This window comes from Charadrius vociferus, unplaced genomic scaffold (genome assembly GCF_000708025.1).
Source record: "Charadrius vociferus isolate BGI_N301 unplaced genomic scaffold, ASM70802v2 scaffold262, whole genome shotgun sequence".
Classification (NCBI taxonomy): domain Eukaryota; kingdom Metazoa; phylum Chordata; class Aves; order Charadriiformes; family Charadriidae; genus Charadrius; species Charadrius vociferus.
Window position 1 is genome coordinate 2770115 of NW_009647218.1, and position 19046 is coordinate 2789160.

General features: G+C 39.9%; 1 protein-coding gene across 3 annotated transcripts; it reads left to right on the forward strand.

The window, feature by feature from the left end:
• TMEM196 (transmembrane protein 196) lies at positions 1 to 18436 on the forward strand. Of its 3 annotated transcripts, XM_009879556.1 has the most exons (5): positions 81 to 314; positions 11233 to 11289; positions 13109 to 13363; positions 15200 to 15273; positions 17583 to 18436. In XM_009879556.1, the coding sequence occupies exons 1-5, from the start codon at positions 156 to 158 to the stop codon at positions 17587 to 17589; spliced, it is 552 nt and encodes a 183-aa protein (XP_009877858.1). In that variant the 5' UTR covers positions 81 to 155; the 3' UTR covers positions 17590 to 18436. The 3 variants fall into 3 exon arrangements, with proteins under 3 accessions (XP_009877859.1, XP_009877860.1, XP_009877858.1); XM_009879557.1 differs by lacking the exon at positions 15200 to 15273 and having other exon boundaries at positions 1 to 320; XM_009879558.1 differs by lacking the exon at positions 15200 to 15273 and having other exon boundaries at positions 1 to 302.
• Positions 18437 to 19046: the final 610 nt, after the last annotated feature.

Here is a 19046-nt window from a genome sequence, read left to right on the forward strand (position 1 = left end):
CGGCAGCGCCCGCCGGCCGCGGATGCGCCGCTCCGCCCCGGTTGCCGGCGAAGGAAGAAAAGTTTGGGGGCGACTTAGGGCCTCGGGAGCGCCGGAGGAGAAGGAGGATGCGCGGTTTCCCCGGCTGATCGGGAAGGAAGGATGACCGAGGGAGGATGTGCACCAGCAGCCAGATCATCGGGAGCCTCCTGGTGCTCTCCGTGCTGGAGATAGGGTTAGGGGTGTCCAGCGTGGCCGTGGGGGCGGTCAGTTTCAGCCTGGTCCTCACAGAGAATAAACCTCAGCTGGGAGACTCTTCTCCGGTATGGAGCGGGGTGTGTGTACGTTAGCCATTTCACTCTCTCTTTAACTCTTTATGGTGATGATCAGACCCTGCGAAGGCATCCCCCTCCCTTCCCTTCCCTTCTTCCCTTCCGCGTGTGCATGCTGCGCCGAGAGCCTCGCCGGGACCATTTCCGATGTGCATGGGGTACAGTCTGCATACTCGTGGGGCGAGGGGGGAGGCACGGGGGGGAGAGATGTATATGTGTGTTGGGGGGGTGGGTGGGAGACCCCTTCTTTTTCGGTCCTTTTCATTTTTCAATTTTGCTGTGAACAATTGAACTTTCTGTGAACCCATTCTCACACTGGGGAAAGCCCGATGCCTCGAGTGGAACACGGGCCGTAGCTTACAATCTTTATATTGACTGTGAGTTTTGCTTTTTAAAAAAGAACAGCCCTGTCCCTTATGACGAGACTGTCAAAAGGTGTTTTAAAAGGGTATGTCAGCTGAGTTCTGAGCTTTTGGAGGAAAAAGAGAAAGAGGAAATGGGAAGGAAAAGGAAAGATACGTTCTCATGATCTGGGCACCCTGAGCTTCTTGTAAAATGAGCAAAAAAATCAAGCACCAACAATGGGTTAATAGAAGCATCTTGTTCATATCCCATTTCTCACTTCTCAAAAACCTTTCTTATATTTTCAGTCGAGATATGCATGTTTCTGGGAAGAATATTTCTCCAAATGGTTCTTTATATTTACGAAACAAGGAGTAGGAAATATTGAATATTCAGCCTAAACATGAGTGGGCATTTTTGAACTCCAAAGCTGGTTTTGGCCAGCTTGGATTGTACAGCAGTATTTCTAAAAGGATTGTTTGCTTTGCTTGAGATAAGATGATAAATGCAAAGAACTCTTGGTTATTCACCAGAGTAACCTCCTGTAATTTATAGAATCATTCTGACAAAGTGCTTCATGTAATATTCTCACTGTCAATAATTATTAATTATTGACAACAGTCATAAATATTTTGGGGAGGATATAAACACACACATAATTCTGTACTGCAGAACAGGTAGGTGAGAAATGAGAATGAAGACCAGATAAGATAAGACAGTGGCCAACAGGCAATGATATTATCAAAATCACTTCAAAGAGGGAGATTTCTGATCATTGCTGCTGAAGAAAAAAGATTACTCAAAAACAGTGTCTATCTGAAGATTTAATGACAGAGGGTAATACCCTGGGTTTCACTGAAGTCAAAGAGTTTTGACCAGTCAGTGAATCAGTATTTTATGCAGTGATTGCATTTTGTGACAACGCGATCACAGCTGATACCATTTCATGACGATGCACATTTCCTGCACAATTGCCTCATTCATTTTTATGGTTTCTGTTGCCCCAGAGTTTGTACTAGCCATACATCAAGGTCCTGTTACGTTAGATGTTGGCTCCAAGGACCTTATAATCAAAGCAAGAGACAGATGTAGGATGAAAGGATGTAAGGGAGTACAAAGAAACAACAAACCAAAATTGATTGGTAAAACAGGTGGTTTCATTAACACACCAGCAGTCTGGCTGATTTCAAGCTGTTTGTAGGTAGAGTTATAGAGAGGAATAAGACAGAGGACAAAGAAGTGATTTTGCAGATGTTTGTAGGAAATTCTGCCCATATGTGAGCGCAGAGGCATGGAAGGGAACCCAAAGGGACTTGTAACAAGTGGGTGAAAGATGCCCACAATCAGAGCCAGGAGATGCAGGCATCAATTGCTAGGAACTGTGCAAACAACTGCAGGTTGGGTAGGCAGAGAGAGGCCACAAAGACACTGTAAAGTGGAAGCAAGCAGCTTCTGCTTCCCGTAGAAGAGGAAATGAGAAATCACAGCGGTATGCAGAGTGGGGTGACATGGTTATAAAGGTTTACTTACTTTGCCTTGAACTAAAGATCTTTGACCTAAATTGTCACCACTATGGTACCCTCTTTGTACTATTCCAACAGTTCAAAACTGTCTGTTAGGTTGTTTTCTTCTGACTAGAGGACTAGCAGGTGAGACAGGACTGGAAGGGGCCAGAGATCTACTGTTCCCCAGGGGTGATTAGGGCCGTGGGTAACTAGGTCCAAATTAAAACAACTGGAGAAAGGTTTGTTTGCACAATCCTCTGAATTTCCTGCTGCAGAAATGGCATAAGCCTCCTTTCTGCTCACTGGATCTTACACTAGCTCATGCTGCCTGTATTAAAGAGTATGTCTTGCATAAAATATTTTTTTCCAATTCACACTCTTGAATCAAGGTTTTCCTTTGAGAAATGAACATTAACATTCTTTTCTTTCAGGAAAAGAAAGGGACATAAAAGGAAAAACTAATATTTTGACATGTTAGGATGCAAAACACTGGAGGTAATTGAACAGTATCATGTCTCCTGTTGTAATATACCTGGAAATATACTGAAAACTTTTGACCCTGTTCTATCCTTTTATGTGGGTGGAACTCAGCAGAGGCCCAAGTTCATAAGGAAGTAGATGAAGATAGCATCACCATGGAAACCTTAACCTGAATTCCTAAAATTTGGGCATCTTAGAATCATGCACATTGTATCTCCTATACTTGCCTCTCTTTCTTGCTTTGCATTTGACACACATTAGCTTTCTTCTCTAAGAGAGTTGCTCTTATTGTTCACCATCTCCATTCAGACAGATAATTTACTAACATACCTAACAATGTCTACATCAAAAATGCATGGAAATGGGCAAACAGTTTCAAAATTTGTTGTTCTCATTGGACTTGAGCTGGGTTAAGATAGTAAGATTTGTTTAAAAAGTAGCCAAAAGAAAACAACTGAAGGTGTGACTGACTTCTCAAATTATGTGGAGCATGTGGAGATGATTACCCAATTTGTTTTACATCATATCCAAACTGTTCTCTTTAAAATAGGCCACGGCCTCTAAATTGCAAAAAAAAAAAAAAAAAAAAAGTATAGTCCCATATAACCTAAATGAACGTGTCGTTGCTTTCTGGATTTTCTTTCTGTTTGTCATGATTGTATTGGTATAATCTACTCCACAGGCTGTACTCAGTGCCTCTCAGACTTCTTTTTTCCAGAAACTGAGGTATAAAACCCACCATTCCAATTCAGTTATATGACGTACTATAGAAATGATCCAACCAATGAGCATACGGAACCGCTAACACTAACATAGCAAGAATGACAGCATCCATAGCAAAGGCTTTTGCACAAACAAAAAAAAATCAGAAGATAAGAATTCAAAACCTATTCACAGATATTTTAAAATGGTCACATACTTTCCCATCTATATTTAGAAGGTAATGGTTTCATCGCTATCACTAGGAGTAGTGACTATATATTCACACACACACATATGTATATGTATATGGCTCTAAGTCTCATTTATTCTGCAGTGGTGTGTAAATTCTTGCTGTAAATGAGATTCTTTCACAGAGAGAGAGAATAAGAGACAAAAGCCACATCTTTAGTCAAATATGCCATCTATCTTCATATGCAAGAGAGATACCTGATGATTCACTTCTGGCAATGCCCCTCAGGAGTAATAGTTTCGTCCCTTATAAAGACAAATACCTAAATGTATTTGAGAAATACACTTTCTCTGGATGTTGGTCAGTCTCTCTGTCTGTAGGGGCAGAGTTATTGTTTCCATGATTTGTGATTTTAGCACAGTGGAAGTCTGCCTACCCATTAGAAATCTGCATTTATAGTTTGGCTACAGAAATTTGCTCCAAGTTGGCACTTCAAATATTTGATTTCAAGGACTTTTTTTTTACCCAGGATTTGAAGAAAGAGAAGAAGGGTCAGTAAGTATGGAACTCTCCCAGAGCAAGAATATCATTTTAGACTGTTAAATCAATGTTGGTGGCCTAAAATTTTAAAACATTAAATTTTGCATCTAGTTTTTACTGCTGCCAAGTTTCCTTTGGAAAGAACAGCCAAACTATTATTTTTTTTTTTTTCAAAAGAACACTAAAAAATTCACATTATTGTTTAGCATGCAGACAAAATGCAGATGTGATCCTACTTTATTTTAACATGTGCATTGCATTTTCATCAAACTGACCATAATTCTAGCTGGCTCCTGATGAAATGAATAGCAGCACTCAGTGAGCTCAGTGGAAGCTGGAGAGAATTCTGTACCTATAGAAGAGGGAGGATATACCAAGCATGGGAGCTTCTTGCCTTGCATGGAACCAGGACAGGTCACTCCAGCTGAGAAGTCTTTCAGTAGGTTTTCTTTATCATTCAGGCATTGCAGAAGCCTAAACCAATCTGGAAGACGGTCTGTCCAAGGGGACTTGTAGTTCACACATTGTATTTAAGAGGATCTGTTGAATATAGACTGACTTAAGCATACGCTTAAATGTTTTGCTGAGATAAGACTTTAGTTCACCTGCAGGGAACAATCTTTAATTTACCAATTTTTGAGACGAAAGTAGTCATACTCTAAACTAAATATTTGATAAAAAAACAACAAAAAGCATTATTTACAAAAAGCATTGCTTACTATTTGTTATTCTGATAGGCCCTAAACAAGTAAATAAATATTATTTTGTGCTGAGAATTTGAGTGTTTTTCCCAATGATCAGAGTTTTTTTGAATCACTGATGGCAGGTCAACTGTCAGGTTCAGAGACCCACTTCTAAACTTCCTTGAGTGTTTCTAAAAACCATTTCCCATTTTTAAAGCATCTCTGCAGGCCTGGAAGCAGATGAATGGAAACACTAATCACAGGGACTGGGATGGAATTTAAACTGCTTGAATATGGCTTGAATTAGTGGGAATTGTAGCACCACCTGAGCTGATATGACCAAACAACACGCTGCCAGGTCTAGGTGTTAGCTAGGATTAGAAATGTTTTAACACTATTTCTCACTTCAAATAGCAGAACCCCCCTCAGCATGACAGATTTGGTGGGACACAGGGTGGGTTGTAGCAATGCTGTTGCTTCTGGGTCTGGGTCTGGATGACTTGCAGCAAGCTAGACATTCCTGTCCCCATAACCTCTTACATGGGACAACCGCATCATTAGAAGTTTCCATCATTAGAAGTTTCCTTCACCCTTTCGCAAAGATTATTGTGTTTCTCTATGGAGGTAACAGGCAAACCTACTACCTAAGCTTGCTCTTTCTGCCTGTTGTCATCTTTGTCTAGTTTGATGGCTTTGTTTTCATGAGTGGATTCTGTGCCCTTTATGCCTGCACTAAGAAAAATTAATCCTTGTTCTGAAATACTGTTTTGAAAAAGAGTTACAATTAGAGATACCTTCTCTGTTCCGTTCATCCATTAGGGATTTCAGCTTTTTTCTCATTTGGATGGTGTTGAAGCAACAAGATCATTAAATAGAAAGGTGGTCCTTTCTAGACATTACTAATTTCAGATTCCTGGATATTCTCATGCTAGTCACATGTTTATACAGTTTTAGTGTATAACACAGATTTTCTGGTTTACCACCTGATAGAAGTAGATAGAAGTGAAGCTGTTGATGCTGTCTTGATGGCTTATTCTTCCAAGTGGGGGGTTATCTGAATAGGTATGATATGCTTGCATTTTCACTGTGTAATATTCAAATTTGGAATAATTTCCCTTCCTCTATTTCATCAGATACATATGGATGACCCAGAATGCTGCAGCGCTTTCCACAGAGTGTATGTAGTTGGCGCTTCTTCTTTGTCATGAACAATAGCTAGGAATCAAGCAGTCCTTATATTCAACAGGTTTTCTCTACTATTTTCTTCAGCCTCTCTCCAGAAAGATTTTCCATAGACAATTTTCATTTCCCCAAGGGAATTACACTCTCCATTGCTTTTGCCTCCTCAAAACAGAAGAAAGAAAGGTTTCTTAGCTTCAATGTATGAAATAAAAATAGTTCAATTTCTTCTGCATGATGGAAACCAACAAATCTGGCTCTCTGCAGATATAACTAAAACTGAACCTTTCTTTCAGACTACCAGTAAGAAAGCCTCCTTTTTTTCCATGAGAAAGTGAAAGAGGCCAAGTCCTTTTTTCCAGAAATATGAAATAGGGATGGATCCAAACCACAGAACTTGAATCTAAATTGAGATTTCAGCCTCTTTACTGAAATTTCTGGGTGTTTGGATCTGAGGTTTTGTTTCAAGCCCGTATTTAATATAAAGTAAATCAAAGCAGCCTAAAAATAAACATTGTCCTTTTCTGGGAGGTCCTTGGTTCTTTATTCCAAAGTTTGACAGACCAAAAGAGACATTTCCACCATTTATCAGCAGTCCTGGCTAACCAGGGAGGTTTCAGTTGACTGAAGGTTAGCGTATGTGACACCCATCTACAAGAAGGGCCACAAGGAGGATCTGGGCCCAATCAGTCTGACCTAAGTGCCGGGGAAGGTTATGGAGCAGATCATCTTGGTTGCCATTATGCGGCACGTACAGGACAACCAGGCAATCAGGCTCAGTCAGCATGGGTTTATGAAAGGCAGGTCCTGCTTGACTAACCTGGTCTCCTTCTATGACAGGGTGACCCGCTTAGTGGATGAGGGAAAGGCTGTGGATGTTGTCTACCTAGACTTTAGTAAATACACAGTACTGTGAGTAAATTTTAAATGGTATGACATATTGACATGAAGATGAAATCCTTCAGGATAGCCAAGAACAGAGAGAGAGTGGCAAGACAGCAGAGCCCCTGGTGGCTGTATTCCAGCCGGCAGTATTATAAAACAGAAGAGTTCACAATTAAAAGTCTAACACGATCAAACATAGGAAATTCCTTCTGAGTCTGATTTGTACTTGCATTCTTTTTCTGGTACAAAGAACTAGTGCAGTTTCTCCCATTCGCTTTTCACTACTGCTGATCACAACACTGAGACATCAAAAATTTTACTGGATATTACTATGGCACTAACAAAAAAATTCCCTGAGTCCCTAGCTATTCTATGAAAAAGCAATGATCAGAGTCAATCACATAATTTTGCACTGACTTCTTAACCTTTCCAGAGGTCCTCACTTTGAGAAGCCTGGCTAAGGCAATTCCACATCAGCAGTGTTTCTGAGTGCCGGGTATTGCTAATATGCTCTCTGTAAAGCAGGTTTCCACTGCTTCCAGTGAATCAGAATCCTCTGCAGCCTCAGAAGAGAGTGGTAAATGTGTCTCATCGTTTTCAAAGCTTTGCATAAGGTTTAATTGCCTGGCACTGTGGCTCAAATTCATCCATTGGTTTTAATAGCAAAATGCCTGCAGTCATAAATAAATAACCATACTGGTTTTGGGGTAAGCCTTTTCTCTGTGAATGTAACGCAGATTGGCATCTAAAAAAAACCAAAATAATATTAATCCTTTGCTACTGCCCAAGTGCTTTTCTTCCAAGGTTTTTAACATGTTCAGGCACACTAGTGTATTCAGTTTCACAACTTGTTTGTTTCGTAGTCATACGATTTATTAAATGTTAGCATGACCTTCTCAAGTTCACACAGAAGAAAGTGGAAGAACCAGAAATACCCAACTCTTCTGAGTCAGAATAGAACAGAACAGAATATTTCAGTTGGCTCTCTCTTCAGTTCTTTAACTACATAACACTTAATTCCTTGTGTATAAGTATAAATATTGCAGATGTGCAGAGAGAGAACATACATACAGACAATACATACAGACGGTGACACAATAAAATATTATCATAGAATCACAGAATTATAGAGTATTTCAAGTTGGAGGGGACCCACAAGGATCATCCACTCCAACTCCCCACTCCTCGCAGGACTACCTAAAACTAAACCGTATGACTAAGAGCATTGTCCAGATGCTCCTTGAACTCTGACAGGCTTGGTGCCATGACCACTTCCCTGGGGAGCCTGTTCCAGTGAACGACCACCGTCTCAGTGAAGAATCTGAACTTTCCTTGATGCAGCTTCATTCTGTTTCCTATGGCTGGTCACCAGAGAGAAGAGATCAGCTCCTCCCCCTCCTTTGCCCCCCTTGAGGATGTTGTTGACTGTGATGTGGTCACTGCTCAGCCTTCTCTTCTCCAAGTTGAACAAGCCAAGTGACCTCAGATGCTCCTTATAAGTCTTGCCCTCAAGATCTTTCGCCATCTTTGCCCTCCTCTGCACACACTCTAATAGTTTGATGACCTTCTTATATTGAGGCACCCAAAACTGCACACAGTCCCGAGGTGGGGCTGCACCAGTGCAGCGTAGAGTGGGTCGTTCACCTCCCACAACCAGCTTGCTGTGCTTGGCACACTGCTGACTCATATTCAACTTGCCATCAACCCAAACCCCCAGATCTCTTTCTGTGAGGCTGCTCCCCAGCCTCTCATTCCCCAGTTGGTATGCATAACTGGGACTACTCTGTCCCAGGTGCAGAATCCGGCACTTGCTCTTTTTAAATTTCATATGGTTGGTGATTGCCCAGCTCTGTAGTCTGTCCAGATCTCTCTGTAAGGCCTCTTACCTTCGAGGGAGTCCACAGCTCCTCCTAATTTAGTACCATCGGCAAATTTACCTAATGTACATTTGACACCTGCATCCTGATCATTACTCCAGGTAGTCCCTCAGATATTTTAACAACTCTGGAATACAGTAGTCATCCCTTGATTTTGAGAAGCCAGTACCTTATGGCTTGCAGATTAGCTCATTCACTGTTCTTTGGATTTCAAGTGGGAAACCCCGTAGGTAATATATGTGTATATGGCACTACATAAAGGTGGCTTGGAAAGGTGTGTGTCCTGTCCTTGAAAAACAGTAAAGAATAGCAGAACTGCCCAACTGGTGGGTTCTAATGCTGAGTGAATCTGTAATTGTCTTGTTGCTCTTTTGGTCATATGCAACTTGTTGATTACATTCCCTTCTGGCTAGCAAAGACTGTACAGTAGAAATAGAAGGTCTTCACTGATTGAAATCAATGGTAAAAAATCCATTAACTCTAACAGGAGCACAATTAGAGCATTCTTGAAAAAATGGGTGACCTATTCTTTCACCTTTGAAGGTAAATTATCAAAACCCCAGCTTTTTAAACTAAATAGTTAAAATACAGTTGTTACAAGTTGAAACTATCTTTGATGGTATCTTCCAGATTCTTTCTGTAAGCTTTCCAGAACTCATAAATTTTTCCTTATACAAAATTTTCCTCTTAGTCATATTCAATCACTACAGAGAATTTATATTATTAATCTGCTTTATCAAATCTGACTGAAAAGAACTTAATTACAGTGATGTCTTGAGCAATTTCTTTTTTTGAGATTTCTGCATTAATGTTGATATATATAAAACACTACTTGTGAAAACTTGAAGCACGCCTTCAGTTGAAGGCAATCTGCAATAACAGGATCGGGAGTGAGACTCCAAAACTTCACAGAAAGCCTGAGTGAAAACTTACAGGGCAGGTGTGATAGTTCTGAGCTGAAATCTCCTTTGCCTGTGGGAAAGGGGCAGAGGAGCCTTACCCATTGGTTTTTTGATTGTTATTCCGATGGGTGAGCTTTAGTAGCAATTCCCAGTTGTATGCCCAGATCCGTTCAGCGCCACCTGAGCTGGCCCTCTCCATAATGGGATTGGTATTAAGCCACATCCCAACCTTAGTATAGAGGTAAATAATATATATATAAAAAAAACCCAAATTAACCATATTAGTTCTGGGAACTGATTCAATGGGCCTAACTCAGAGTAAAAATACATCTCAAGGCTTATACTTAGCTATATGCATGAACTACTTCAGTTGGAGGGAAATGAACCAGGTATTAAAGCACCTCCTCAACTGAGATACTGAAGTTGCAAAATTTTGGAGGGTAAATAAGATGGACATGCAATATATTACATGGACCCTGAGTGCTGTATAGAAACTGCTTAATTTTTTTTTCACTTCTTATGTAACAGCCAGGTCTGTTCCATGATTTAATCCTAAATCAAGGTCAAGCAGAGCCTTTTGCTAGAAATACCATCTCAGTGCAAAAAGGATGTGGAAAAATCCAGTTTTATAACTATAAAATTACTTCCCAATAGGGGTGTAGGGTTAGCTTTACTGAAAATAAGTAGCACAGATTTCTTAATAAAGGAGTTTATGATGTATTGAAGAAATCTTTTGACAATATTACAAACACGTGGAGAAGGCCTTATTGTTTTCAAACAACTACTGCAGTTCCTACTATGACTGCTCCCTCAGGGACTGTTTGCTGTTTCCCTTGTTAAACTTTTTTGGAGGAGGAAAAAGAGACATCAGAGAATGCCATCAGTCTTTGACACAGGTCACTAAAAAGCATTAACATCTATTCATATCAGCTGGTAGGGGGTATTTCTGTTTTTTGTTAATTAGGTGTTGCCTAATGCTTGATTCAACAATTAGCAGACCAGTTTGTGAAAGGACCTACATGAAAAAAGTACAGATACTTTCATGCTATGTCTCTTGCAAAGTGGGTTATCTAGAATCTGAAACAGATTTTCCTGCATGTTCAGTGTAGCCACACCAACAGATGTACTCGCACTTACACCTGCACCCACAGAGGTGACTGAATGTCATTCTTGCCCAGAGTTCCACCGATTTGAGGACAACAATCGATGTATGATCCCTCAGTGGTTCACACTGTAGGATCAGGGCATTAAGTTCCTCAGCTATGCTTGAAAGTAGATTTGGATCACTGACTACCACCTTGCTAAACTTTTCGTAGAAAAAAATAGAGGTTTGCTTGCAATATTGGGTTTTTTTTCATGTTTTGTTTACCTAAGCAACTTAAAAGTAGGATTTTTTTTTTTCTTTTTTTATGAGTAATCATCCTCAGTCTGACTTCTCATTCCAGTTTCTTCTTCTCGGATAAGTGTGTTTATGGTTGAGTTATAACTTCCTGAAACATAAGGTTTGTGATAAAAATGCTGACAACAACTGTAACCATTGCCTAACTTACTGCTGTGGTCACCACTACAGCAACACAGCAGGATTTAAACTTAAGACCTTAAATGACGAAATAATTGGTATTTTTTTTCTTTGCAGTTTCTGCTTTGTGGTATATGTGGAATATTGTGCGCCAAAAAAAAATCTGGACTTGTTGTAAGTTTTTCCACTGCATATATAACACATAAGTATCTGAAAGGCATACTTATCTAACTTGAACTCCTGACTAGGGGATTTCTGTGTCTAAGTGTTTCTGATAAAAAATCAGCAGAAATTTCAAGTCAGCAGTCTAAAAAAAAAAAATCAACATTTTGGGTTAATCAAGCAAAACAAGGCAGTCCTGAAATGGCCTGTTTAGTTCATGCCTATTTAAGCCACACATCCCTGTTTATCCCTGTCTGGATAAATATGGATGGAAAACTCGTCGACACAAATTTATGCCAAGTCAATAAAAATTTCCCCAATAAATTCACTGGATTGTAACTTCTGTCCTTCAAAACCCATTTCTGTGAAGTGTGGTATGACTGGGCTGCCACCTCAGTGAGGCTGCTGACAAAGTTTGATCCTAGGTATCATAGCTGTTCACTGTTTTAATAAGTTATTTTTTGCAATCAGAATCAGGAATAAGCCAGTGTTAAAGCGATGGGGGATGTTTTCTGTCTTGTCTAAGAATCAGAAGTACAGTAATTTTTCTGACTGCAGCAAAATGGTGTCACAGCAGAACTTTATGTTAAAGACATGATCCTTTTGTAAGTGACAATGTCTGGCTTAATTTTGTCAGCTTGGTTATTCTGCCATGTACAGATGGAAGTCACGTAAAACCAGCATAAGTGTGAAGGGAATCAAGATCTCTGATTATTTTTGCATATCAGTGAGTTAGCCTAAACCCTGTTACAATGACAGTCTCATTTCTTAAAGCATGTGGACCATAACCAGTTTCTAAAAGCTGTCTGTTCTGGTGGTCTCATGGAATAGTCACTTCTCAGTGGACTGCAGCACACAGCCTGAATGCCACATTCCTGATTCAATTCCCATCCCAATTGTGTACAGAAGTGGTCTGTAAGGCTCCATAAATTCTTGCTACCACAGTAGATAAGTATGTATACAAAGCTATACTGAGTAACATCAGAGGCCCATCTAGATCAGCATCTGATAGGCCAGCAGTCAAGAGAAGTGAATAAGACAATAATTTAGCAGTGTCTCCATAATAAGCTCTTTTGCCGTCGAGTCATTTGTGGCTAAAGGACATCCTGAACCAGGGTCGTATCTTTGTGATTAAAGTGATAGGAGGTCTTTAAACATGTCTCATTAATTGCAGCCTGTTTCCCATCCTTCTAAATTTCCCAGAAACATTTTAACCAAGTTAAAAACAAACAAACAAACACATAGTCACCACACTGACCTGAGCTGCATCAGAGACTTCTTTGTTTCTTTTGCTTCTTTGTCCAGCACATTCACCTTGAACACTTTTGAAGTCCCCACAAAAGCTGTAGAAAGCCTCCAGACTGCTGACTGAACAAATTAGCATTGAACAGGAGGCAGAGTCAGAAGGCACACAAAGCAAGAGAGATTCACTGCGAATACATGAGGCTTTCACTCCTGAGGAGTGCTGAGAAACTGCACAATAGAAAATTAAGACATATTCTGCCATGTTACTGTTTTGAATGAAACGCTGGAAATCAAAAGATTCTGTGTCCTAGTAGCCCTCCCTTTGACTAGCTTTTAACATGAGCAACGCATTCTCCCCAACTTTATCTTACATGCAACATCAGTCTTAACCCTTGTACACCAGAAGGTATTGTGTTCCCTTGGAGCTCCGTGGGAGCTAAGGGAGATAAAAATGAGTGTCTGTGTAGTGTTTTGCAGCCCATGATGCTATCAAAGCATTGAATTATGGTTAGTCTCATTTTTATATGAATGATTCTGTCTCTGACAAATGTTACTGTGACATAACCTCTCTTGTCTTTCTTGACAGATGATACTTTTTTCTGCCTGTTGCATCTGTGGACTAATTGGAGGAATCCTAAATTTTCAATTTCTTCGTGCTCTGACAAAGAAGTCGACCGCTCTCTATTCTTTGCATCTTGCCTCCATGTCTCTTGCATGCATTGGAATTGGTGGTTGCACCCTTTCTTCATGGCTCACTTGTCGGCTAGCCAGCTATGAACAAAGGCGAATGTTCTCAGAAAGAGAACATTCATTGCATCACTCTCATGAAATGGCAGAAAAAGTGAGTTGTGTGTCCTCATTTATTTGTTCTGCTAGTCCTAAAATGCTACTGTATTGTATGTGTTAACATTTACAATTGGCAAGAGATGTATTCTGTTTTCAGTTTTATATGAGAAAGAGCTTCTGGGAAATGAAACGCTGCCATTCTGTGTAAGCTTTATTATGTTGCATTATATGGAGCTATTTTTAGGTACTGTATACTTGCAGTACATCCATTTCAATGAAGTACATCCATTTTCAACATAATTCCATTGTATAGCCGTTCGAGGGCTTAGCTGCTAAATATAGCATTCCATAAATAATTGGAAGCCTTATTAATATGGATTATCATGTATTGCACTATGAAAAAGCACAGAATGCTTTCTGTAACCACATCATTGCATGCTTCAAGGATTTAATCAATTTCTTCCTCTCCCAAGTACTCAGCTTATAAAGTAGGTTATTTAAACACAAAAGCCACAGTTCACAAACCTAGATGACTAAACCTAAGCACCTAAGGGCATATTTAGACACCTAAACGAAACTGGTCTGATTTGCAGCAGCACTGCGCATTTACAGCATTTACTGCTTTTCTCTGTTAAAAGGAAGCTTACCAAGGTGTCAAGGTCCATGTTTAGGGGCTGAAACTTAAGCTCCCAAAGTTAAGAGTGGAGGGCCAAAAGAATTAATAGAAAAGAATTCTTGAAATCAGCTCCTTGGAGTTACAGATCTGATTCTTATTTGAGAAGTAAAATGTTCATTGACACCCTGTACTTTACATTTGGACTTCTTATCCCATGCCTTTCATTGGAGAAATGAGTAGAGAAGGGAGCAAAAGTCAAGTGGGCTGCCCATCTAAACCTCCACGTGAAAGTTTGCATTACAGTTAAGTTCAACAGTCTGTATCATATCTATTGAGACCTCTGAACAGCAGAGTGAGGAGTAATTCATTCAGACTGTAGAATGTTTTCCAATTCCCTGACAAAATGTGATATAGCAGTTAATTGTCCATTAAGTAAAAATTACTTGTCACTATTCTTTGGTTTCTTAACTGAGAGGAGACTCCAAGCAGAAATAAAGACTGAATTCACCTTAGAGGATATTTGAAACATGTTTTGAAAAGTTAAATAGTATAGGTTACAACAGTAATAAAACAGGGTGATAAACTCAAGGGAAGAGATACATTTCTCTCTCTCATTTTAAAATGAAGCAGAATTCTGATGAGCTATGTGGGCAAGTATGACCACGGCCTTGCAGATGGTAGGCTAGATCCTGCCTCTCAGAGATGCTCTTGCCCTAACAAGGACAAAGATGAAGCCCATTTGGGAGAAAAAGAGAGAGGCTGAAAATGACCATGTAGTTCACATGTAGAACCAGTAGTTCACTGCCTCCTTTCCTGGCCTGATGACCTACTGAGCTTTTAGACACTTAGCAGTGAGGACTGCCAGGTGCCCACTTACCTTGGGGGAAGGGCCATGATGCATGTGCAGAGCAACCCTATTGCACATGCTCAGCGAATGTGGGATGCGCCCCACCGATGGTGGACTCCCTGCACGTGTGTTGTAGCATCAAGTATGCATGCGTAGATGGTCTGATCTGAGACTTCATAGACCTACAGCCTGCGGATGGTCTGCTGCTGGCAGGTTTGAGTACATTAGCTCAAGGCATGCCCCTGAAAAATAATGAAGGCTACTTAAAAACTTATATTAAATTAGGCCCTGATTTAGAAAATAGCTATAAATTGTTTGATATATAAGACTATTTTGTATATTTATACTGATATACAGTAATATAGACATGTACTGCATGTGCATTTGTTTGTGCTATATTTATTGTATAATTGTTATATTTATATTAGAGATTGAGGGGTATTGAAATAACCGACCTGCCCAGCTGCCCGGTGGTTCCCCCGACACCAGAGTTACCTCCAAGGTACGCTGAACACTAGGGAGCTACCATGTTGTTATGTCACTTCAGGAAGGGCCACCTCTAAGAGCAAGTCATAGTTTCAGCTAATCAAAGTTGGCTGATGCTGTGATGTCACTCTGAGTCAGGAATGGTGCTTCCAGGTAGTGACATAATTCTACGTGGTGAATGCTGCAATCTGGAAGTAAGTTGAGTATTTAAAATATTCACCCTAGTTATAGACATCCAAATGCTTCTATTTGGATGTTGCCACCATTGACTCACTCTGCTTCTAATCTGTGTGCTCCTTCATTTCTCGAATTCGGCAACATTTTTTAATACTTTTTTTTTTTTTAAATAGAAATATTGGGGGAAATAAATGGTTTTCAATGCTTTCTGAAATTATGATGATATTCTAATAGCTGATGTCTGCAGAGGATTCAAACGATAAAGCTGACAAAAGGAAACTTACACTCACTCATGAGTAGCCTTCTGACAGATCATTACTATCAACCTGTGATTGACTGATAGTTAGTATTAAATGCTATTCTTGGTCCCTTTCCCAGCTGACTGATATCTTCAGCATAGATCCAACAAAGGATTTAGGCACCTACAAAGAGGAAAAACATAGTGCCTCATTTCAGAGCAGACAGCCCCCAAACTGGGATCCAGAGTCCAGTGTTAGGCATGCACGTTCCCTTTCAGTATAGGAGGAGAATAAGGCACTGTACAAAAACATCCAACACCATCACCTGCCAAATGGCGAGCTGGGTGGTAGAAAATGCTCAAAATTCAGTAAGTTTATACACCTTATTTTCTTTGAAGCTTACGCTTGATTCAGGAGTATTAATTGGCAATGCTACTTGTTTTGATGCCCCCAAGTTTACTTTGTAAAGTGGAACAGGACATCCTTTCTTTCAGAAACTGTGGAGGGAACAGTTAAGTCTTGTGATCTACTTTAAAATGTAGCTGGTAACACCTGAGAGAGGAGGCACCAGTGCTTCCGCTTTATGTTAAACTCTGAGTTCCTGTCTCTGCCTCCCAAACTATTTATAAATCGAATATTGTGGATTAAAAGAGAGAGAAAGAGTAAGACTAGAAATAAAGACCAGGTCCCAGATTTTTCTTCTCTTAACCAAGAATCTCAGATACTATACTATAGAGTTTGGCTCACTCTTTCTGATTTTCTCTCTCTCTGTTTCACCCAGTGAATCTTGCTTTACTTTCTTCATAGAAACTTCCACAAGAAGGGGGCCAAATAAATCCCTTTTCTTCCACGTTTTCTCCAAGTGTACCTAGGAGGTAGAAGAGGTGAATTTAATCTGCATGGAATGCAGAGGAGAGCTTCTGGTTCTCATGCACATATTTTAGAACTAGCCCAACAGTGGTGCCTTCAGCTCATCTACCTGAATTTTAAAAGGAATAGCCCAAACTGCATTTTTATGTATGCCCATTCCTCTTGGCATGGTTGGATGTTCTCTGGGATCTGCCATTGGACATAAGCAGCGGATCACTTCATTTCTGCATCCGGATTCAATTTGGTACGAAACAGGCCTAGGACTGCTCAGAATAAGGCAGTTCTGAGCATAAACTCTATGTCTCTTTGCAGCCTTGAAGGTCAGACATCTGCTTAATTAGTGTAGCCATCTCCAGGCTTAGACAGCTGCTAAGTAGGTATTGTTTGGATTGCAATTTGAGAATTAGAAAATCTAACTCCAACCAAATTTTGGGTTAGGTGCTTTAGGATTCTGACTCATTATCAGGTCAGCTTACTCCAGGGTGACTCATCTGCCACTTGAGTAGCAATTGCTGAACCGCTAAAAATTGTAGTCTGGCATATCAAGGGAAAACCAAAATCAGTGCCATCCCAAGGCAAGGAGTCAAACCCCTTAGATCCTGTTTGGATCTAGACCTACTTCCCAAATGTCTATCCCACCTAGCATCGAATGGCATCTGTTTGTAGCATGTCAGCACAGAAAAAGGTTTGAATGGAAATGAAGACTTAATTACCATCTTGTTCCTTTGTAGATTACCACACAAGCTTGAGTTGATGCACTTTCAAAGGACAACATCACAAAACTTGCACGGATGCCATCAATGCTGTATATGTGGTCTGAGAGTAATGTCCAACTCAATCAGTATCAAGTGTACTTAATTTATGTAGGAAGAAATGTGATTTCTTTTTTTTTTTTCTTTACAGTGAGATTTATCAAGATTTTTTCTGACTGTTTGAAATTCAGAGTTTATTAATTTTTTTGTTACAACCTTAGCTGACTGAATTTCAAACACCATAAAATAATTGTAATTTTAATCAGTGTTTTTTATTCTTGTTCCAGGAAATGACAGACAACCTAAGCAATGGTGGCCCACATCTGATTTATAATGGAAGTGTATATTAAGAGATTTTTAAAAGTTCCATGGAAAGAAGTGGTTTTAGAATTTTCTTCAGGAAAAAAATAAACTCCAAGAAATTGAGAAAATTGAACTATCTTAGCTTTTATGGCTCAAGTGTCACAAATGCAGAACAGCACAGTTGCATTTCCCTTTTAGAAACATGTTCAAAATTTGTCTCCTAAACATTTTGCGGATATACAATATTTATTCACTTCCTGGCTACTCTCTTTTGGGTTTTTTTGTCTGAATAACTTTTCAGAATTGTGATAGCATTTGAAATAGACTTCTCAAGAGTCCTCTTCTCATGAAGACTCAAAAACCAGAAAAAATAATTAAACTGGACCACATTTAGCCGTTCACAGGATTCCTAAAGAGAAGAGAAGAGGGCAGAGGAAGGATGGCTCGGGGGAATCTTTTTCTCCTCCCCACTTAGCAGCATCTGGTGTAATATGATGGCTTCAGATCACGTGGCATGGTACCAGCAACACATCTGCACAGTCCCTCTCCCCACATGGTGAATGCATCCAGCCTCCGTTCTCCCAGTAGATCATATCAAAAGAGAGTGCAAATTACTCTTCCAAAAGGCTCCCATTTCACATTCAGAGTGTAAATGAACAGTGTGCTGAAAACAACACCGATGTCTTTGTTTTGAAAGACAGAATGCTCTAAGAATGCCATAAATCAAAACCTCAACAATGCCTTGTTGTAAAGAAATTGTAAATATTTCCAATTTGTGAATTAAGTACATTTCGTAATTTGTTCATAAAAGATGACAAATAAAATGAAATCTAAACCAGAGATTTTAGAGAGATCTTTTGGGTTTTTTTCTTGTTAGCAAAATCTTGCAAAGCTGAACAGTTATGTGTGCATTTTTGCACAACACATTGAAAGGTTCCTGGAGGGGTGGAGCAGGCTCAGAAAGGAGAAAAATGAAGGCCGCACAGAGCCATGGTCAAGGTCAGAACACGCTGGCAATTCTGCACACCCACAAGAGTTTGGGGTCTGTTAACGGGACAGGTTTAGTGGCAGGGGACATGGGCTTACAGGGACATAGTTTAGTGGTAACTTGGCAGTGCTAGATTAACAGCTGGACTTGGTGATCTTAAAGTCTTAAAGGTCTCTTCCAACCAAAACGATTCGATGATTTTATGATTCCAAAGCAGTGCAGCAGTGCGTATGTTAAGGCAGCAACTTTAACGGACCCCAAACGTTACTGTAGGACCTACTGGCTCATGTGGCCATGAATATGGAAGATGTAATCCTTAACAGAACATACCCAGCATAATATTCATATAAAATATTCATATAAAATCACTCATATGTTACATTCATAGTGAGTCTATGACTGTGTTGTAAAGCCCAGCACTTCAACATGAGTTTGAGATGTGAGCATTACTGATGAATGT